Source organism: Taeniopygia guttata, chromosome 4 (genome assembly GCF_048771995.1).
Source record: "Taeniopygia guttata chromosome 4, bTaeGut7.mat, whole genome shotgun sequence".
NCBI classification, from domain to species: domain Eukaryota; kingdom Metazoa; phylum Chordata; class Aves; order Passeriformes; family Estrildidae; genus Taeniopygia; species Taeniopygia guttata.
Genome location: NC_133028.1, coordinates 25,591,236 through 25,614,791, shown reverse-complemented (window position 1 = coordinate 25,614,791; position 23,556 = coordinate 25,591,236). Strand labels below are relative to the sequence as shown.

Genomic DNA, 23,556 nt, shown 5'->3' with positions numbered 1-23,556 from the left:
GATTTGTAGCCTGTAATTTAATGTCAATGCATCATAAGTCAAACTAATTAGTCACATGAATATGGCTTTATGTTAGTGCATTTATATATACGAATATATAGATATATACACTTTGGTGTGTATTTATACATCCTCTCTCTCTCTTTATATATATATATATATATATATATATATATATATATATATATATATATATTTATGTGGTAGAATGGATACATATTTAAATGAATTTGGCCATGATGAAATGTTCAGCATTACCTGAACTCTCCTTGGACCTGTCCCCTCTGCTGGAGGCTAGCATCTCCACAATCTTACTGAAGCCTACTTCAGTTAACCTAACTTTGTAGCAGTGCATGTGAGGACTATTTGTACTCCTGTTTCACTGTAGTCACCTTCTGAGGAGCTCTCTTAAAGGTTTTCTTTTTCTTTTGTTTTTTGTGCTGTTGTGCCATATATAATAGCAAATAGATTGCACCGAAAGGGTTGGTTTTTTTTCTTTTTTTTTTGCAAGTAGTCAGGGAGAAGTATGGTGAATTTTATTTCCAATGAAATTATTAAGAGTAATCATAGCTTAATACATTCCATCATTCTGGCATTGGAGTATTTCAGTAATGAATTTTAAAGATATATATATTCCCACACTGCTTTGCTTAATGTTTGCCTTTATGTTCAAAATGAGGAAGCCTCCTCTTTCTTGGAAGAAGTGCTTTCCTTTTCTCATGCTATTCTATTGAAAAGCTACAGATTACCAGAAAAGGTTCAAATGCTTATTTCCTTCATGGCAAAGTCTCAGAAGATTATTCCAACCATGCAAATCAACCTGTCAAATTGCTGAGTCCAAAACCACTCTCCAATCAATACCAACAGCAAGTATTGGTAAAAGGGAAAGTCTAGGGATTTCTACTCAGCCGAGTAGAAAAAGTAGTGGGAAAAGCAATGTTGAACATTTAAGGTAAGCCAAGCACATCTTTCCTTCCCTAACTGCTCCTTTGAACCGCACATTCTCTTAATATTCTCCAAAGTATGGTGTTGCTAACTCTTCCAACAACACATAATGTCATAAATAATATTTCCCTTAAAATCCAAATGAAGCTTAGGAAACTCAGAAAATTAATTGCTTGCAATGAACCTTAAGCCTATTTCTTTGCAATAATTAAATATTTATCATTAATTTGTATAATAAAAGACACCCTAACTGTGTGAAAATTAGGCAGCAGTTTTCTCAGTGGGTGAGTGCTTTGAATCTGATCCTTTCACCTGCCTCTTCCCAGTACCTGAAGATAATTTCTGCCTACTTGGGCTTGATATTTAGGATGTCAGGAACTCTGAGGCGCCCAGTTTCTAGCTTTTTAGTTGCATGTAGCCTTAGGTGGCTAATTTTAGAAAGGATCAGAACAGCTGTGTTGCTGACTCCTGGCGTCTTCAAAGGCAGGTTGAAATGCTGTACTGTCATTTCTTCTGGATGAGCTCACTTATCCTTAAGCAACTTTAGCCCTTCCTCCCATTTTTATTATAACTGAATTCTATCAAATGGTGGGGTCAAAAATCCATTTGAACAAAACCATTGTGTGATATATATCTGCTGTGCCTTTTTTACTTTTTTTAAAATAAATACTTAGACCTACTGATAACAGTTTAATAACTTTTTTTTTTCTATAAAATGTTTGATACTAGAAAGCAGACCATTTTTTCTCCTTCTACTCTGCTTGGGTCTTTTTTTAAAATAAAAGGTAAGTAGGCGTGATCAAGCAATATTTGTGGTTTACCATGCTTCATATCAGCAAAGAGCTCAGTTTGGGCTGTTTTACTGGCACAGCTGATGAAGAGAGGTTTGCATTTTCATTTTAATGTAAATGGATAACCAGACATGATTCTTTCTACCTGTAAGTAAACTTGGCTGCGTATTTTGATCTTGTAGTTTTGTTCTGTGCAACAGCAGTGTACTTAGCAAATTAAGTGTTTAAATATTGCCATAAAAAGATGTATCTGCTTTCTCTTGCACTAAGGGGATCTGTGTTAAGACTGCTTGTCTTGATTTTCAAAATTAATGCGCAAATATTCATCCGTTGTACGATGGATTTAGCAAAGCAGCTAATTTTACATCTAGATAGGGAGATACTTCGACATACTGTTCTTAAAGTTGTGAACTGCATGGACATGGATAGAGAGCTTGGTAGAACTAAACCTGTTGTTCCTCCGGAGTAGAGTTAACTCACAGGAAACACAGGAAGCCTTGGCTTGCACACACCTAAAGCTGAAAGCTTGTATTTTAGAGTGATTTTAGAAGTAAACTATGCTGTGGTTTTCTACCAGGTTATTGATTTTTTTTTTGTAGTAATGTTGAAAACTGACAGATCAGACCAGGAGGCACACCGTGTTACAGCAAAGGTCTGGGTTTGATAGGTGAAGCTGAGTTTGTAGTGTTGAACACAGTTAATCTTCTGCTCCATTGCAAAAACAAGAGCTTCTAGCAAAAAATGGTAGAAGAGTGCAAATCTTAGATGTGGACTAGAGTGTCTTCAGTGTTAGTAGTGCTGTGGGAAACTGATTCAGAAAGAATCAGTTCAGAAAGAAACTTAAACAAAGAAAACAATGAAATAGCAAAATCATAAAATGCAAATGATAAAAATTAATTTCTAACTTGTTGCTTTTGTCTTTGATGTTGCTTTCTTAAAGCTGCCATTTACAGTGAGTAACAACTGAGGATGAGAGGCAGATTGCACATATATGTGTGAAATTGCCACATATACATTCTACATTATGACATTATCATCCCAAAGTGTACTCTGGGTGTTGTGGGACTGTATCAGGCCACAATGTGTTTACACTCTACCTTCTGTGTTCTGATGGGACTCCTTAAGCTGCTTAAGCAAATGGCTGTTTCTGACAGCTGACCCATCTCTTCCTTCTTCCTCTTACATCCCATCTGCTCTGTTGTGCACAGATAAATTTATTTCCAGGACTCAGATTTGGTTATCAAGATGCCAGCTGCACATTTTTAGGCTGAGTATTTGTCAGATTAGCTTAAACACTGGTATTCTAGTGTTTTTACTTTAGCTACATGCTTCTCATGCCATGGTTATTTCTTGTTTTGAAAGAGAGCATCCTGATAAGTCTGAAGTACAGCACTGTCATGGCTCTGTGCTAGTGTTGGGAAGCATATTTGCTTGCCAACACTCAGGGAGATAGTGTGATGCTAGTTTATAAACAAGTGTCTTCCTCCTAAACTACTCATTTGCAGAAAGAAAAAGACATTAGCAGTGAAATGCACTATATTTGTTTGTTCCTGTGTTAAATAACTTTGTCTCAGGTGGCAAGCTTTCATCAAAAATTGAAGAAATGAAAAATTCTTTATACAATTGAAGAAGGAAGAAGGCAAGTTCTAGATTCAACACTTCAAATACTTTTCTTGTTTAATTTAAAACTAGATTTTAATCTACTGAATTTAGTTGTTCTGTCATGACATACCCTGAAGATCAAAGCAATGTGTTTGCGAAGCTTGTGTTTTGATAGAACTCGAGGGAATGTGAGCTGAAAGATTTAATGGGGCTGTGGGTGCTGGAGAAATCTTCGTTGGTATAGATTTAAAAGAAGCAAGATTTGATCACTTTTTTAATTTATGGGAAGCTTTTTGGTTAGGTAGGAAACAGAGAAGTGGAATCTAAAATTAATGATAGATAGCTCCATAAGTACTTTATTTTAACAGACTTCAAAATCAATTTACTGTTGAAAATTATGGAATATTTCTTCCTTTTAGCCTGTAATTCTTTCCTGTGTCCTGTCCAAGCAGTCTCTAATTCATAATATGGCAAATCTAACTGGTCTCTCTGTTCTCTTCCAAATATGGAATCCAAAATGTGTTTTCCTTGCTGAAGCACAACACTCAGTGATACCATCAGTGACTAATCTTTAATTTATGAACTCTTCAGTGTGGTTGCTTGAGTTAGGGACCAGGGGATCAAGGCCAGCTAATATGTGACTCTAACACTCCATGACAAATCCAGTGTTTTGCTTAGGAAAATGTCCTTAGTGAAAAATCAAAGGAAATCACATAGAATAGTTCCACCATTTTCAGTGATCTAACACAAGGGATAATCAAGAATAAATATTTTAAATTAGTAAATTCTAAGAATATATTTTAAATTAATTTGCATTTAAAATGATAGCCTTTAAAAAAAAACCTAAAATACAGGAGTTTAAGTATTCTGATTTTTTCTTAGTTTTTCTGATGGGTGTTGAGTAAAGAGAAAGGAAGGAAGAGCACAAGACATGAGAGAGTGCCTGTGGGGGTGAGATGTGTCAGGCAGGAAATGCCATCTTCCTGCTGCGTGTCAGCACACACTGCTGTGCAGCCTTCAGTGTCAGCATCTTCCTTGGCCACGAGGAGAGCCAGTTAAATCAAATTATTCGCTCAGTTATCAAAGCATTCCCCATCTGTAGTGTTGGCCAAGTCTTTCTGAAACGGTATCACAGTTTGGGTAGTTACTAAGTTATGAACTTAATGAATATGAATTTAACTGGGAGGGAAAAGTGTAGTTCAAGAAGCTTACCAATGACCAGGGAAGATGTAAAATGCATAGATCAGTACATGAGTCTTTGCTTGAGAACTGAAATTCCAAGCCATCAGGTCAAAGCTTCCAGCCTTAAGTCAATTTAACGAAAGCAGGCCTTAGCTCTGCAGAGCTGAAGGCCTTTTTCTATGGGCTTTGATAATGTTTCCTAGCACAAATTTCCAAACAGAAATGTACAGTTTGCACTGCATTAATTTACACTTGTACTAATTTCTACTGAGTTAATTCTGCAAATACTCTAGGAGTAAAGCAGGGACAAAAGAATTCCAGAAGTGACTGAAGTTGCTGAGAAAAGATGTATAAGGACAAATTAATTCTCAAAGAACTGGATATTATCTGCTTTAGGACGATATCTGCTAGATTGATAGGCTGTGATTTCCCACTTAAAATACTCCCAACAGAGTGAATGAGGACAACTAAACTTTGGCAGAACTGTGCAAAGTTTGTGTTACTCCTCCAGATCCTGCTATTCGGTTCAGTGTGGTTTTGTCTGATCCACAGCCTTGGTCTAACCTGAGCCTTAATTTACAGTCTGCAGAATTTATCATCTCCTATTTTGTCATCTTTATTAGGTTACACACTCCACCCTTGGAAAAATTGCTCACCAAATGAAGCACATGTACTAGGAAGAAACATCACGATTACAGCTTCAACCTATACCTTTTCTGTGGTTTTATGGACAGGACAAGAGGATAAATATTCTATATCATATATGCTTAGAGTGTTTTTTAAAATGTCACATACAGTCATTTATTACTAATAGCTTTTAGCACAGTAAAAGGAGGGGATCAGACATAAAAATCATCCATTAACAAAACAAGTCTGATATTCACTGAAGGCAAATAGGATTCCTGACCTTACACTACAAATATACTCAAATTACTGGGCTCATAAAGAAAACAAGACAGAAATACACGTCCATAGCATCTGTCTAATCCCCTTGTTGTCATTCTAACAGCCGTATCTTTAAAATCTAATTAGAAGATTATTCTAGTTTTACAGAGAAAGTCTGCAGTGCTGTTTCTATTTCTTGTAAATATTTATATTGTAAATATAAAAACTTTTATATGGAGAGCAAATAAACTGATGAGAAATAATGTATTTAATTAGACTAAATGGTTCAATGAGATGAAACAGACATGTTTTCAAATATCATGTTCCTATTTGCAAATAATGACATACTTTATAGACATTGATTAAACTTCATGTCACTGGCTGAAATAAAAGAAACCCAAGCATTTTTTCACCCACAGTGTTCACTATTTATGAGGCAGGTTTAAATGGCCAATTCAATGTATACTGGACAATTACACAGCAAATAAACTTTATTGACAATCTCTTTTTAATCTGGCTTCTTTGAAGAGGATGGTTGCTGTCAGCCGGCTTGGGTATTTTTAATTGCTTCATTTTTCACAGCTGTCACTGGAAACTTACCATACAATTGATGGTGTCTTCTGATTACTGTCGGCTCATCCATTTCCCACACAATAGATTCTTCACAGGATTCAATAGTCTAAGGGAAACTTCACCATGACTTTCAAGACAGTCTAAACAACCCACATATGGGGCAGGGATCTTCCAACTAAGAACTAGATTTGGTCTTATCATTCAGACATCCAATATTCTCACTTCTTTTATTAGCGCAAGATTTGTTATGTTATGTATCTTCATAAGGAAAATAATTACATTTCATAATGTGGTAAGGTTGCTTAAGGGTTTGAATGCTAAGATTTGTAGTCTTAGCACATTTGGCTTTCAGTTGGTAATAGGCAATGGCAAAAAGTCTCACAGGACACCAGAAGGGACATCCTATTTATTCCAGCCTGGATTAGGTCATTAGGATCAACAGTACAAAAGTGCCATGAGGGCAAACAAATAATGTGGGTAAGGAACTGGTGGGACTGTACAAAGGAGTATCATATGAAATACAAAGCAGCAAAATTCTGAGACCTTGGGAAGTCTATTTCAACTAAAAATCTGAGGCTTCTTTGCAAACTATGACCTCTGTGGCAGAGAAAAATATGACACATTATAGTGGGATACAAAGTTTATTTTGTGTTAGTGCTGCTGAATATCAGGGGAACCTTGTCTCTCCATCCCTGACTCTCATGCTTCTTAAAAGACTGTACCTTGCACCTGAGAACCTGAGCCTGTCCTGCAGGTGCTGCTGCACTCCTACCTGCCCAGTGGTGATGCATGGGGGTGACACAAATGCATGGGGGTGACACACTTCAGGGAACTGACCCAGCAGAAGGGGATCATGTGCCCTTTTAGTCTCCTGCCTTGCCTAGTTTGAGGTGAGATGAGGTAGAGAGGGAGAGAGTACAGGACCATAGCTGCTGCAGCTTAGCTCAAACTGCTCTGGGAACACCTCAGCCTGGGTAGGAGTGGACCAAGTGTCAACCATTTATTTACCTCATTCAAATTTTAATGCCTTCCAACATATTTAATATCATATCTTCTGTGTGTCGGAATCTGTGGGTATTGGTGATTCCGAGATTGTAGAAAGTCTCTGTCTTTCTGCCCCGTTGCCAAAGAAGAAGCCATAATTCGTCTGTGCTGTTTTCAAGGTTGTTTATTCTTGCTTATCTCTAACATGTTCTGCTGCCCTGCCGCAGGTCTGTCCTGCAGGGCAGCGTGCGGGGCTCTGCCCCTCAGTGGGATGTTACAAACATTATATACAGAAACTACCTGTGCTATATTTATAATAATGTGCCAATATCTATCATCTATGTTAAACAGCGTGTCCCCAGCCTAAACCAATAGAAAAATGGCAACACCACAGTGAAACATGGAGGGCATGAAGAAGGAGGAAAAGGACAAGACACACCCAATTTCCTCCATCTTGTCCCCTCTGAACCCCTAATCTAGAAACCTAAAATTTTACTTTTGCACCCGTGTCACACTTAATTATTACTCTTATCAAACACTCAAAGCTTGTAATTCATCCTGTAAGATTGAAAACTCCTCTCCATGGACAGAGATCACAGACAGTGTCTCTCGGGGCTCTGTACAGGGGGGTTCCTGACCCCTGCCAGGGTCCCAGACCTGCCAGGGCAGCCAGAGGGAAGCCCTGGATTCCCACACTGTGCTGCACATACAAGATAGATTGGTTTCTCTATAATTTTTGATGTCTGTGATGATGTATCCAATGTATTTTGGATTTTAGAAACAATTTTATAAACAAGGATTATCAACCCTTGACTTGCAAGTGTAAAGGACATACTGTCGCTGCACTTCAAACCTAGGTTAGTGCATTTATTATATTAATGGATGCAACAGAAACAGGAAAATCAGTATTAATTCAAAGAAGTTAATATAGTGTGGCTCATTTAATAAACCTCAAAATCAAGAAAAGCTTGTCATGCAAGTGTGGTTTTGTATTTGGCTTGAACAATCTAAAAATTATATCAGTACTGAAGGAAATAGTTCTCTCCCTCCTGTCCCTGACAAGATTCTCATCCCCCTCATTGCACTAGGCAGAGCTTGTGCAGGGTGGTGTAATCAGACAAATCAGTATGAATTTGGCTGATAATGTATCTTTTTTATTATTTATTTTTTGCTGAATTAGTGAGCTGATTTAACTCATACATATAGCCTCATAATTGCCAAAACATTGTAAACAAGACTGTGGTAGGAAAGATCTGCTGGTTTTGGTGGCTGCAAATTCAGCTGTGATGATTTGTTAGATACCTCACTGCAAGACAGAACTAACAGCAGGTGTAAGAACTTAGGATAGTCCTTAATTCTGTAAGTTTTGTGAACAAACAAACAGGAACACTGAAAATATGGAAAATGTTCTTGTTCACAGATCACACTATCCAGTCTGTTTTCTGCTGCTGCTGCTGCTCAGTGCAAGAAAGGTATGTGAAATGCTTAAGCTTTTCAGTAATTAAGTATCTACACATACAGGATTTCTTAAAATGCCTCCATTTGCAATAGAAGAGCAAATATGTGGAAGTTTAAAGACACTGTACTCTGCATATCCCTAATGAAGGAAGGCATGGATAGCCATGGATATGTGGATGTTTACAGATACACACATTCACACAAGTGCTTCATGTTTTTCAAAATCAGAGAAATGAGAACAAAAGTGAACCTGGACCCTGATGCGACCCAGTACTCTGCTTCACAACCAGACGTTTCCTATGAATCTATTTGGAAGTGTGAGGTAAGTAACATTTTGGCAGGTGAAAAGAGAGAATTGAGGTGATTTAACATACAGTGGCTCAGTACCAGAATAAGTAACTAGCTCTTGAGCATATAAAATTCTTTGTTGCATAAAAATTACAGAGTAATGAAAACTAAGCAATCTACAGTAGAAAGAAAAGACCAGTTATGAAAAATACTTTGATTTCTCAGCAGCGCAACAGACAATTACAGTTTAAGGACAAGCCATTACCTCCTCTGCCTCCTGAGGCCTTCGAAGACTACACAAACAAACCCAGAGTTATTGCACTCTGTGACTTCTTTGCTAGAGGGCCTTTAGATTTACCTCTCAAGAAATCAGAAGAATACATTATCCTCGAAAAGTATGATCCGCTCTGGTGGAGGGCAAGAGACCGACATGGGTAAGAGAGAGGCCATTTATTTCAATTTCTCTACACAGAAAGAAAAATGCCTAAAGCAACCTGTGCAAAAGTGGGCAGATAGAATGAGACTTATGAGACTATTTAGAAATAGGCTTGAAAGTGTTCAACTATATATGAGGCACACAGATTGACTGAGCAGATTTTCAGCAGGGTTTGACACCCCAGAAATGGATTGGGAATCTAGAATTTGTTGGGAATTCAGAGTTAAGCCCTACATTCAGTAAGTTCCTGAGTAACATAAAGGTGTTTGAAGACCATGTGAATCACTGGGCTCTGAGCCATGTGCAAATCCAGCTTTCCATAATTTCAAGTACTTTACAATGGAGCATGTACATGTAAAAACTTTATGAAACCATAGAGATTATGAAGACATACCTGAAACATAGCCTCTTACCCAAAATACCCAAACATAATCTTATACCAAAATTTTAGAGAACTAGATAACTTCAATTAGGATTCTTTTCACACTTCTGTTTGTTTTGTGTTGCTCCCCTTTCTGCTTTGCATTTTCTTCAGTGTATCCTGTATTCTGACGTTGGAAATAATTGTATGTTATATTATAATCACCTCCTTTCCCTTCAGATTTCTCCTTTAAATATTTTAAATGCCTTTTCTCAACGAATGTTTTCAGCAAAAGTATACTGACAACTATTTTGTATATACAAGCAAGCACACACTTTGTATTTCTTGATACAGGAAAGAACTTGATATAGGAAGTTTGTATAGGCCAGAAATAAGGATGGTGGCTTCTGGTTCAGAAGAAAAATACTTTTTATTCCTAAATCTTAGCGTATACCATCTGGCTTTCTCATTTGAGTAGCCATCCACAGTTGTGGGACAAAAAGGTTATGCCTGGGATGAAAGGACTCAAATTTTTATTCAGTTCTAATGCTGGAATTCAGTATCTAGCAACATAGCCCCTAGTATTAGGAACCTTTGTAATTCAACAAAAGGATAATGAATATCTTAATCCTACTAATTTTTTATACCATACTATGATATTATCTCAAATATGTTGTTTCAGGAATGAAGGCCTAATTCCCAGAAACTATGTTACCGAGAACAAGAAAAGCAATTTAGAAACATACAAGTAAGTACCTTTGAAAATTGTAATTGTGCTTTAATTTTTGAAAATGGATTGCAGATACATTTTAATGTTTGATCCTTCAATTTCTTTTTAGACATGAACATGTTTATCAAAAGCTTTCTTTTTTGTTACAAATCATTACTCTTAAAATGAATTAACATTCATGTGCATGAATCATAGTGTCAGAATCCAGATTTTTCCTGTTTGTGTAGACCCAATGCATAATGTTTCTGTATTCTGATCTTTGCTTGTGATCATGTAGCTATTTCCAATTACTATAAATTTAAATTACTGGAGAGAAGATTAAAATTCAGAAAAATTGTAGAGAAGAGAGGCTTGACAAATCATTCAGGACTGTAAATTTTATCACAGTTTGGCATAACTTTTTTTTTTTTTTTTCCCTGGGGTTTCTTTTATTTGAGCTAATATTTAGTCACAGTAAATTGGGGCCCAAAAGTTCTAAAAAAAAACTGGTCTAATAAAATCATTCCAAATTCCAAACATGTTCATATACAATGATATTTCTAAACATGTTTTTGACTTGGAATAATGCAACTACTAAACTGTGAAACAAAGCAAACATTCATTTTTACTGGCTTTATCTCCTTGTTGCAGGTGGTACTGCAGAAACATAAACAGAAGCCAGGCAGAACTTCTTTTGCGCCAGAAGGTAACTCAGCTTACACATCAAGCTAACAGTACTGAAAAATATCTATCACTAGAGGCATCAAGAGCGTTATCACAGTCAAATCAAAATCTGTTTGGTATTCTGTAAGAGAGAAAGTACATTTTAAGATTTCTACTTTAAAATGAAAAGGCTTTCTGGTGTAAGTGTAAAGTGCAGACAATCCAGACTTCACAAAGCTTTAAGTTGTAGCCCCAGCAAATTCTATGTAGATTTTCCATGCCAGATAAATACAATTACATAGCTTACTGTGCTTGTCTGTTATATTAGACATTGAAAACTGAAATCCATGTAGTAAGTTAATTAGCTCTGAGTTTAGCAGAACTTAACAAATCACTGCATCTTCCTTAAATATAGAGCAAACAATCCACATTGCATTCTACCCTGTCAGTTATCAAAGTGCCTAACTCAGTCAAACTCATTGGGTCTTTGCTCGGGCCCGGGACAAGAAAGACCAAGGAAGAACATGTCAGACAGAATTGTTTTAACTCGATTTTTTTTCCTCATGATATGTACAATTTGATTTTTTAGTAAATCAAAGCATTTTCACTACTTCACACTGAAGAGTATAATTCAGCTAAATTACTTATCTCTAAAAAGTTACCTGGCACTTATTATTTTCTCTGGGTTTATTTAGCTCTGCCCTGTACTTGAATATCCATTCCTGTTCTCCACTTCTTTATTTTCCTCCCAAATAGTCATAGGTATTTTCCAGAATTTGGTAATCAGCTGCAAGTCCTGTCTCAAGGGAGCATTACTGAAGCTCAAAAGCATAAATAATTCTACTTTGATTTCTTTTCAGCCCAAAGAAGGTGCGTTTGTTGTCAGAGATTCAAGCCAACAGGGTCTTCTTACACTGTCCATGTATTCACGGGCTAAGGGGTGAGTTCCTCTGAATGGTTAGGGTCTGAATCAAGTGGTGGTGGAAAAGCTTCCTCCAGGCTCCTCAGAATAATAGGACATGCAGTGCACAAGAGCAGGGAACACTGGGATGCTGTTTGTGCAGAGTTAATCACCCTGTGTGCAGAAAAGATCATGGTGGGCAGTGGATCTGGGAGTCAGTGTGCAAATGTCCTGGCAAGACAAGATTAGCTGCGCTCACTGAAATTCTCCAATGATCTGCTGTGGAAATGGTGCTGCAGCCTTTGGCCACTGCACCAAATTGTTTCCTTTCTCCACAGCCTCTGTGCACTGTAAATTCATCCCAGACTTGGCTGTCCTCAAAATTCACCTGTTTGTCTCCTAAAATCACCTTACCCCTACTGTGCAGTCTTACTCTTGCCAGACAACAGCCACAGGACTCACACTTGCTGGTACCAGTAATCACCTACAGCACTGATTTAACCTATTTCAAGCTGTCTTATACCCTCTTCATCAGCCCTCCTACATCCCCTTGTATCAACTGTGTCTGCTTTTCTTCTCTGCCTCTTACAGCAAGCTAGAGGTGAGAGTAGCAAAGGTTTTGCTGTTAGCTCTACCCTCTTCCTCCCTCCCTCCATTCCCTCCTTGGAAACCTGGGGCCAGCTCTCTCCACTGTCCCTGTGCTGGGGACAGGCTCGCAATTTCTGTAGGCTCAGTAGTGTTTCTGACAATGACTCAGTAATGCAGAGTGCATAATGTTTCTGTATTCTGATCTCTGCTTGTTGTGACCAGGTGTCCACAATTTAGAGTACTAACCTTCAGCAACCACCAGCCTGAAATGCAAACTTAACTGCTTAATTTTGAGTGTCAACAGAAAGCAGGGATAAGCAGACAGCAAAATATACAGAAAGCAAAAATGACAGATAATGCAAAGAAATTCAGAAAAACAAAGGTGTCAAATAAAAGCTCCGATGAAGACTCTTTGAAGAAGTAGAACTGAAAATTTAATCTCATTATATGCATGAGTATGTGTTTAAGTTTTTGGGAGAAAATGCTGGTAATTCATAACATTTTAATTTTAAGAGGTTATATTCAAATAAATGCTAAATGAGGAGGAGCACTTCTTAAACACTGTGGCTATTTCTTATGAGTGCAATGATACAGGGGTAAAAAATATTTGGCCAACAAAAGACATTGTGCAATTATCTCCCAAAGTTGGGAGAAAGAGTCGGTCAAGGAATCTCTTTTCTCCTGAAACAGTAGCCATTGCTACACACAGCCATTTTAAGCTGAGAACTGTGTCCCAAGTTTTCAGATTTTTCTGTTTCCATAGTGAAATTTAAGCAGCTTTATAGTATAAATTATTTTTATAAAATTAAAACCTGAAAATTATAATGCTTTGTTGATTTCAGAAGTCATAATGGAGATATTCTACATTATCACATTAAACAAAATCACTTGGGACTATATTATGTAGCAGAAAATTATCTCTTTTCATCCGTTCCTGAACTCATCGAGTATCATCAACACAATGCTGCAGGTAATGCACGTGAGCTGATAATGGTTTTACATCTTTTTCTAATACTTTCCTTACAAAAGAGACACAGGTGTTTCTATTGCTAATGAATTCAAATATGCCTTAATTCCTTCTGCCAAAGTCAAAGCTGTCATGTGCATATACTGTGGGGGAAGTGAAACTACCAAAATTGTCTACGTGTATTAAATGAGTTTAGCAAAGATAAAAGCCTGCTTTGTATTCTCTTGGTTCACATTTGACTGAATGGGACTTGAGTGAAATTTGATCATAATTCTTTCATTGTCTACAACATGGACCTGCATGCATGCAATCTAATAAAAGCAGGAGCTATGCTGTGCATCAGCAGGCAGCATTCTACTGATTTTGAAAAAAAAACTAACCCATACCACAAACAATCAAGGGCAGAATTAGAGAGCACAGGGACTCTCTAACACTGGTGTTCAGCTTACCAAGGTTAGACACCTCTAACCATTGGCTTATGGCAGATTTTTATAATTTTTAGCATAAAAAATATCCTTCACCTTGGTTCTGCCCATCATTTTAATACAATATAAAATGGTTTTACTCTGAATGAGGGAAGATGGGAAAACACATAGAGATTCCTTGCACTAGAGAGGAAGATATGGGAATGGACAGAGCCTTTTGCTGGAGGGAGGAGAATTTGTAGCAGAATTGGCCCTAAAAGTAATAGTTTGAAGAATCAATGAATTCTGGGAGTCCTTGGTGAAGGATGTATTCACTAGTATTGTTGCCTTATGAATGCAAAGAAAATAAATGACAGACATAAAAATATTTCAAACCTGGAAGTCATGCTGGCAGACCCTGCTTAGGTTGGTGATACAGTATTTTAGAGTTCATTTAAGATCACTAACATGGTACAAAAAAGCAAGAGTATTACTATTGGCTTTATGAAAGTAGAAGTGCTTTTGTAGTCAGGGTCCTATTAAATAGTCTTTCTCAACTTCTTCTCACTGTAGTTTTTTATCTGAGCAAACTGTAACTTCAAGAAATAAGAAATTTATGTCATATTCCAAGTAGTTTTGTTTGAGAAGAGGTATAATATAGTGTATTTTAAAATTAAGTAATTTGTCAGCAGAATATTGTGGCTTTGTCCTCTACAGGTCTTATCACACGTCTCCGATATCCAGTCGGATCAGATGGATGTACTTCAGCAGAGAACACAGGATTGAGTTACGGTAAATTTTTTTATCTTCTTTTGAAGGAGATTTAGCTCTCTGCTGAGGCAAGAATTTCACTAATATTCACCCAGCTTAATAATTAAGTTGTATCTGTGAAATTCCTTGGTAATAATAAACACATAAACAGTGTAAGGTGTCAGTACCAAAAGAGACACCTGTCTCAGCTGCTTCTGTGCAGTGGCTGTTGTGCTTCTGTTACAACCACCAGTGCATTCAGAGTTTGGACTTTTCTAAGCAAACCTAAGACTCAAACAGATGTTTAATAGCTTTTGAAAGGCTATTTGATTTATGTAAATGCTTAGGAAACCAAAACTGAAACCTGAAATTAATACTATTTATGGAGATTTTCTCTCTCAGTTCTGCAGGTTTTAGAAATAAGAATGGAATTTTATGTGGTATTAAACAAGCAATAAATGCCGGTTTTGTGTATATGGATCAGGAATCTCATATCATCTATGGGACAATAGGAACCTCCAAAACAGTATCTTTCATGTTCCCATCAGTCTCAATCTTAATTTCTGAAGGGTTGAACTATTGTAGTTATTACAACACAGGTAGCCAGTGACTATTTCTGTAGCTATGCTATCCACCTGGAACTGGTTTGTAGCTAAAAGCATCAGATATCATAGTGTCAAAAAGGTTCTCATGCGTAATCAAAGTTAACACTTGCCTCAGACATTCCTACATTAAGCAAAATTACTAATCACATTCTTTAAGCTGAAAAATAGCATTTCTATTTAAACATATATGAGCCAGTGAAAGTTTTCAGATATTTAATACTCATGTTATAGTTGATGAACAAGTGCAATGCTTTGCAGTGTTCATTAACTGCCATCAGCAAGGTGTGTCTCCTGGAGCATGGCTCAGGAAGGCTGGCCTGACTCTCCTGACATTTTGGGTTCCTTTTGCAGAGGAGTGGGGATTAAACCCATCTGAACTGTTGTTACTGAAAGAACTTGGGCGTGGGCAGTTTGGAGTTGTTTATCTTGGTAAATGGAAAGAGACTATCAAGGTTGCCATCAAAACAATCAATGAAGGTGCAATGTCTGAAGATGATTTCATAGAGGAGGCCAAACTGATGATGTAAGTACAAAAGCTATTATGTCAGTTTACCAAGAGATAAATATAACCTAATTCCATTTCAAACAAACAAAGCAGTTTGATGGGAATGGTGGATGTGTGGGACAGAGAGGCTGGCATAAGGGTCTGAACCAAGATGATGCAGATGCTTCCTATGCCCAGACTCTTTCTTTAGAGTGTGCCTTGTTTTGTACTGTGGAGCTCAGTGGGGAATAAAAGTTCTGGTAAAATGTAAATGTGCTCCTGCAACTATTCTTTAATCTATAATTCAGTATCTCTAGAAACACTGGCAGAGTGTCTATCCAACTAAAGCTTTTGAGAAACCGTACTACCATACCTGCAAATTTAAAAAAATTAGGAAAGCATTCACATGAGGTCTTGGCAAAGCCCAGAAGAGATGAACCCCTGCAGGGTCAAGGCCCCTGCCTGAAAGCTAAGTATAACTAGACCTTTCCATTTTGCATCAACCAAATCAAGCTTTGCATTCACTGCATTTATATAACCGATGAACAATTTTGAGTTCACAGAGTGAACTTTTTGGAGGAAGTTGTAGAGAGAAATGTAATTACTGGGAGAACTCTGAAGGCAGCTGAATAGGACACTGTTTATTATATAGTGAAAATATTTTTCAAAACCATCATGAGAATCAAAGGTTTACTTACCTGCCAAGAACAAATATTATCCTGTCTAAAATGTGATTTTAAACAGGAAACTTTCCCACCCAAAGCTGGTCCAGCTTTATGGAGTGTGCACACATCACAAACCTCTCTACGTTGTGACTGAATTCATGGAAAATGGTTGCCTGCTCAATTACTTTCGGCAAAGGCGGGGAAAACTCAGCAGAGATGTTCTCCTGAGCATGTGCCAGGATGTTTGTGAAGGGATGGAATATCTGGAAAGAAATGGCTTTATTCACCGTGATTTGGTGAGTACAACAGGTTTTCTGAAATTCTCATAAAATATTTGTAGTAAAGAATGTGCTGTTGCATTTAATGGGATGCTATCCTGTAAGATTTCAGCTGTGTAGGATCTAATAAGGCAAGCCCAAATTTTTCAGCTTTTGTTTTGCCCATGGACAGCTCAAAAAACTACTTGAGAGAAGTTTTTCCATTAGGACATCTCAATGCAAAAGTGATTAGAACACAACCAAAATTACAGCATTACAAAAGGTCAGCAACAATGAGAATTTTAAAAAATTGAAATATTTTTCTATCTATATTTTTTTTGCTCCCTACAGCCATTCATTAATGCTGGGATATATGAATGTCTTTTCTGTCCATAGGCAGAGAATTAGAGGAAAGGAGTTTATTTCTTTACTCCTTGATACTTTTTCAATGCTTACATTTGGATGTAGAAAGGAAATCCTCCTCTCCTACCTAGCTGCATGAAGAAATGTAAAATCTTGAAAATTATCAGGAGGTTCCTAATTTCTGTAATGAAAACATCACAGAACAAATTAAAAAATTTACACTAATTATCCCTAGTGTTGATATTCAGGAAAATATCAGGTTGGATCATTAGACTCTGCAGCCTAAAAGTCTTTCACTGTTCAAGAATATGTAAGTATTGCAATAGTATGTAATATTGCAAGTCATACTACAAACATTTAAGTTGCTATGTGCTATGTATGTGTAACTACACAGTAGTGAAATATGTTCACTGACTCAGAGTCAAAAATTCACTAATACAAAAATTAACGAATATTTTTGATCAATACACTTATCTCCTTTCAGATATAAACAGCATGAGCTAAAGCAAATATAATCAGCTGCTGTATTTCTCTTAAAATTCTTTAGCACAGATTTCAGATGTGTTTCTCCCATTTTCCCCAGGCTGCAAGAAACTGTTTGGTCAATGTGGAGCACGTCGTTAAAGTATCTGACTTTGGCATGGCAAGGTACGAGGCCGTTGAGAAAAGTTTTGTGAGAACATATTCTCAGACAGCTGCAGCATGATCTTTAGTTAACCTCACTGCTAGCTTCACTGGTTTGAGGAATCCCATTGTGGGTAATTATTGAATCCTGATGAAAATTGTAATGATGTTTAACCACTGTACCATGAACTGGATGTTGCGTCCTCCTCTTGCTCTTGGTGAGTGCAGATAGGTAAACAAAGTGCCAGGTAAATGTCAGAGGTGTTTATGGACAGAGAAATGCCCAGAGTGCACAGGGCAGCCAGAAGCTTGAAGAAAGAAGTTCCCCAGCTTTCCTGAGCAGGATGGAAGTCAGAAAGTCGCTAGGGACAGAACTGGAAGCTGGTGCTGACATCTGGAGGCAGCGGTAGCTGAGTGGGAGAGGCAGGATGTTGGGAGGACCATGTGGGCAGGAAGTGTGATACGTGCTGCTCTAGCAGGGATGTGGTTTTCCTGCTTAGTGATGAAAGCAGCCAAAGTGAGGAAAGAGAGCACTCTCAACTCTGACAGGCAGCAGCCTGAGAAACGTAGCTCTAGCCTCACAGACTTTCCTCAGAGGACACAGATGATCTGGCCAAGTGACTGCTAACCAAAAGGGATGCCTTCTTTCTTCTTTCCTCTTGCAAGGCCAGTACAAAGCTCTCCACTTTTGTGTTTTACTGGCTGTTTTTTCCATGGATTAGCAGACTGAATCAGCTTGCTTAGGAAGCAGATGAGCTTGTAAGACTGTCAGTGGCTTTGAGCAGAAGGTTGTGGTAACACTTAGCTTGTGGCTGCGGCTGCAAGTTATTAGGTCAGCACAGCCACGCTCCTTCGGCTTTGCCTCCTGTTTCTAACCTCAGGCTTACAACACCCTAGCAGTTTGTAGCTAAGGACTTGTTCTCCAAAGGGCTATCCTGTACCATGCTTACACTGCTCCCCAAAAGGGTAAGGCCAGTATCAGGGCTCTAGACTTATTCAAATGAATCAGAAAATACAGTAAAACCAAGGTGGCTGTCAGGGTCCAGCCTAAGAATAATGGACCTGAATGGCTCACTGTGGCCACAAAGTGGAGATCAGTGGTGTGGCTCTAGGACTCACTCTCCTGGGGAGGCTGTGGAGAAATGATGGGAACACAACCTAATTATTTAGAGCTCACACAACAGCTACTATAGATTATTTTGTACTGCTATTTCATATGTTCCTTATTTAATAGCCTCCCATGTTTCTGTCCCTGCACCAAAATGAGAAAGTGAGGCAAAAAGATTATTTATTTCAATATGACCTCCTTCAAAAGGTGCTTTAAAAACATTACATTTATGCTTTCCCTGAGAATAACTGTGTACTGCACATCTGTGATCTGCTCAGGAGCCTTAATACTTGGACAATGAGCCCAGAGTTTGTAAGTATGTTGGCGTCAGCCTAGTAATCATTTAAAGTGTTGCCCTATGAATGCCTGCATTAGGCACATAATTTCATTTTATCTGGGAGGTCAGCTCCTATAATCTTGGGGAAGAACAATTACTTTAGTGCACCTAAAAGACTGTTGCCTCAAACGTGATGAACATTTCTTTGTATGTTGCTTTGGTAACAATGTCCCTGATATGGTATCTGTGAAAATGGACAGCAAGAGTCTTATTCGGGTAGAACAAGCAGTTGAAAATAAGGATCCTTTTACAAAAAGACTAATTACTTATTGCTGCGGATTTTCCTGCCCATGATGAAGTGTTGTGGCGCATTAATATATACCCAAAATATGACAATAATAACCATCCTGTCAGTCTTGTGCTCATATAAAAATGTTTTATTCTGACATATTTCTGATGAATAATCCAAATAATTAATTTAAACAGAAATGTCTTTAAGTACATAGCTTCCCGTGTGTTTTTTTTTGGTGCACATTTTATACTAAAATAGTGATGTAATTTTGTTATTTCCAAATTAACACTATTTTTCTGGAATTCTAACCCATTTGTAGAAATATCACTCATTCAAATATATGTGGTTTCCTCTTATTCTTCAGGTATGTCATTGATGATCAATATATCAGCTCTTCAGGTGCCAAGTTTCCAGTCAAATGGTCATCTCCTGAAGTCTTTCATTTCAAAAAATACAGCAGCAAATCAGATGTCTGGTCATTTGGTGAGTTGATTAGGTGAAAGGGCAACCATGCTTCCCTAAAACTACTGATGTGATTTAGGAAAGTGTAAACTTTTACCCATGCTACCCATCTTAAACTTCAGTCCTTTCCATTTTTCAGTTCGCTTATATTGGACAAATGGATTTTTCATTCAGAAGGTTTTGAAAGTAGAGGTCAAAAAGTAGATTTTGACTGAAATGTGCATTTCTGATGAGTCCTCACTAGCCAAACATATTCATCTGAGTTTCATGGACTGTCACCTTAGCTGACTTAAAAGAGAGCAGAATTATTTTAGTTGAAATTTGTTTGGGTTGTATCCTTCATTCAGCTCAGACTGCCTGTATTTTCATTCATTTTTCAACACACAGAAATATCAGGAGTGTTTTTATTCTCCTAATTTTGTTAAAAGCTTGTGTGTTCGGCATCTTTTATTTTGTCCTAAACCTATTTTTGGTTCACTTCTAGGTGTACTCATGTGGGAAGTTTTCACAGAAGGCAAAATGCCTTTTGAAACCAAGTCAAATGCTGAAGTTGTCCGTGAGATTTCTCAGGGTAACCGACTTTATCGACCACATTTGGCATCACTTCCTGTGTACAAAGTCATGTACAGCTGCTGGCATGAGGTTTGTTCCCCATTTTTTTTCCCCCTGAGGTATTAACTTTGTTCTTAATTTTTAACATGGATATAAAAGCAATCTTAAAAGCTCAAGGCATGAAATCCTTATTTCACATCTGTGGCATTCTCAGCATCTCCAACAATGTTTTTCACAAATCACACCAAAGTTTGCAAGCCTCTGCTTCTTTTGACTGTTGCAGCCAAGAAATACAGAGCACACTATCAGTACAATAGATCTAGACCATCCCTAGGTTGGAATATGCCACTGTTGTCATGTTTCTCTGCTGGGTCCAATGTGATACCTTTTTTGTGCCTTTGTATCATGCATGGCTCTCTCTAGATCTGCTCTGAATGATAACACATTCATATACCAAGTGGATATGCACACTAAATGTAGATTTTGAAACTCCTATTTCAAGTGTATATCAGTATCTCTGTACATCAGTACAGCCCCTAGGCTGCACCTCTTTCACCCTCTCCAAGCTGATTTAGTACTTCATGTTCTTTCATCGTATGTCCAGCACCTATTATTTCCTTTATTGGTAACAAAACACTGATTTCATCAACTTCTCCATCTGATTAATCCCTTAAGGGCCCTCTTTCTCTAGTCTCTAGAAGAAACAAATCTTTATTTTAGGTTAAAAGTCCTTTCAGAAGAGCTTTGTGTGCAATTTTTTCATGTAAATGTGCAGGCGTGCACAGTGAGTAGCTGAACAATCTTGTCGCTACCACTGTCTCCTACTCTGAATAAAATTTTTAAATCCTGCATTAAAAAAAAAAAAAATGCTTAGGAGATGGAAATCTAAATTACATCCAACTTGCCTGGTTACTGCAAATATCCACGAAGGTGCCAGCCAGCAGAGAGATCATAGGGAAGAAGTTCTCTTTCCTGTCTGCCACCAGAGAGGTTTTTGTTCCATACTGAGCTGCAGCACTTCAAATTATACAGCAGTGAAGATCCTTTTCCAAAAGCACAGGAAGCATTCCTGAGTACCATGTTTTCCTGACAGGTAGGGCTTTCCATAGACCTACTGCATGAAGAAATTCCATAAGAATTCTGTTGCAGCATTGAAATAAGTATAAAGAAATTTCAGGAATTTTTTACAAGTGTCTGTGCTCATGCTGCTGGTGTCATGAATAACAGGATTTTTTTTTCTCTAAAATGACATACTTGATCTTTTCTTATGTATTAATAAAATGAAATATAATTTTAAAGTGGTATCTCATATGTACTTATATCTAATTTCTGAAATCTGGTACTGTATTCAACCAATCTGCTAACACAAGTTTATCCTCTGCTTTTCTTTACAGAAACCTGAAGGACGTCCTACTTTTGCAGAGTTAACAGTGACCCTCAGAGATCTAACAGAGATGACATAATCACAGATTTTATACCAATATATTTTCTGAAAGGTTAGCATTAAACATGCCACTAATGTAGCTGGTACAGAAAACCTCAACCTTTTAGAGAGGTCTCTACCTAAATCACAGTACCAGTATCCTACATATTGAAGCAGCTGTTTGGTCTTGGCACAGTTTTTCTTATTTGAGAAAGATACTCCAGGACGCTGGTTTGGGCCTCTCAAGGCTTTGTTTGCATGGTAGGGAGAAAAATCTGTTTGAAAAGCAGTAACCAAGCCTACTCACCTTATAGATCTTTTTATTCATTATTTTGTTCAGAGCTACACTAATTCTTGCATCAATATTATTACATTATTTATACTTGCTATGACTCATGCACCGGGGAATACTGATTGACAGCAGCAAGGATGATGAAAGAACCTCTGATAAGCTCTGGTTAGGTCACTTTTAAAGGCAGGTCCTTGTGCACTGCAAAGCATCCAGCCCTGGAGAAGCAGAGCAGGGCTCTGTCCAAGGGACAGCAAGCTAAGTGACTGGCTGCTGGAGCAGTATCCACACGTGTGCCTGGACCCACTACTTGGACAAAGCAGTGCCTTAGCCCTCCCCTTGCAAATGTCCAGAATGGTTAATGGGCAAGTTAAAACTGGAACCTGACAGTAAAGCTCAGATGGATCCTATGATACCTTACATGGACACGTCAGTGACCCTACTTCTTATGTTATTATTCACTTTTAATTTTAAATCTTAACTATGGTCAACACCAATATGTTGTAGGGAAGGAAAGGTAGATGGAATTCATAATTATTTAAAGCAAAATAGTCAGATCATTACAAATAAATATGTTCTTGGAAATTTGTGATTGCATTGTGAATTATTTATAGGTAAATACATCACAATATTTAGTTTTATAGGGCTTTGTAGGTAAAATTTGTAAAACGTGCTAGATAAAGAACGATTGACTTCAATTTAATTTTGGTCACAAATTGAGTCACAGTTAAATTTTTTATTTCCAAATTTAAAAAATAACTGTAACATTAAAATTAAATATAGAAAATCCCACAAAAATATGAATTTCCAAAGGATGGTGGCATTTCATAATCAAATATAGTCCTGGCAGTAATCAGTCATCCTTACTGCAATAGCGTTTTGATAGTCATCAACCCTTGGGAAAGGAAGTTGTTAGTCCCACTGTTTGAACTTTTGGGAGTACCTTCAAACACACTTCTAAGGCATTTCTGCATTAAGTAAACCATGATATTCTCATTATTCCATGTAACTTCCCAGAATAATTGCCAGTAACTGATGTCACTGTTTACTTTCATAATCAATTTATTTATGAGCATTCAACCCTTTATCAGACCTATGACTGAATGCAGACCTACAACTGTTGTGGCTTAGCCTCAACTGGCAACAGAACCATGCAGCTGCTTGCTCACGGCCTCTGCCCTGGTGGGATAGAGAAGCAGAAGGTAAAACTTGTGGGTTGAGATAAGAACAGGTTATTAACTGAAACAAAGTAAGATGTAACAATAGCAACAGTGATTAAAAGGAGAAAGAGAGAGGAATAAAACCCTAGAGAAACAAGTGATGCACAGTACCAGTGCTCACCCCCTGCTGACTGGTGCCCAGCCCATCCACAGGGAGTGACCAGCAGCCCCCAGCCTCTCCCCCCCAGTTTATACAACGATCATGACATTCTGTGGTGTGAAATATCCCTTTGGCCACTTCAGGTCAGCTGTCCTGGCTCTGCTCCCTCAGCCAAAATTGAGACGACAGCACAGTACACACATGGAGCTCACCATAGTTTATGCCCAGGCAACGGAAGTGCAAAGCTTTTCAGGAGATGATGGGCTATAAATGTGAAATTCAAATTCTCTCCACAATATAAAGTACATGGGGACTTTGAATAATATATGAAACATCCTTTTAAGCAGC

The 23,556-nt window shown here is 37.7% G+C and overlaps 1 protein-coding gene across 2 annotated transcripts; it reads left to right on the top strand.

Moving 5' to 3' along the window:
• Nucleotides 1-135: 135 nt before the first annotated feature.
• On the top strand, nt 136-22,473 carry TXK (TXK tyrosine kinase). Of its 2 annotated transcripts, XM_072928148.1 has the most exons (15): nt 136-1,883; nt 8,383-8,434; nt 8,649-8,742; nt 8,937-9,142; nt 10,188-10,253; nt 10,866-10,920; nt 11,738-11,817; nt 13,209-13,336; nt 14,455-14,529; nt 15,444-15,615; nt 16,321-16,537; nt 17,445-17,509; nt 19,527-19,645; nt 20,109-20,266; nt 21,571-22,473. In XM_072928148.1, exons 1-15 carry the CDS (start codon nt 1,868-1,870, stop codon nt 21,637-21,639), a joined length of 1,572 nt encoding a protein of 523 aa, XP_072784249.1. In that variant the 5' UTR covers nt 136-1,867; the 3' UTR covers nt 21,640-22,473. The 2 variants fall into 2 exon arrangements, with proteins under 2 accessions (XP_072784249.1, XP_072784250.1); XM_072928149.1 differs by lacking the exons at nt 136-1,883; nt 8,383-8,434; nt 8,649-8,742 and having other exon boundaries at nt 8,749-9,142.
• Nucleotides 22,474-23,556: the final 1,083 nt, after the last annotated feature.

Bases quoted from the DNA above. Each gene is read 5' to 3' on its own strand.
- TXK (XM_072928148.1), top strand. The intron at 10,254-10,865 runs GTAAGTACCTTT...TCCTTGTTGCAG, and splicing joins AGCAATTTAGAAACATACAA to GTGGTACTGCAGAAACATAA. The intron at 11,818-13,208 runs GTGAGTTCCTCT...TGTTGATTTCAG, and splicing joins ATGTATTCACGGGCTAAGGG to AAGTCATAATGGAGATATTC.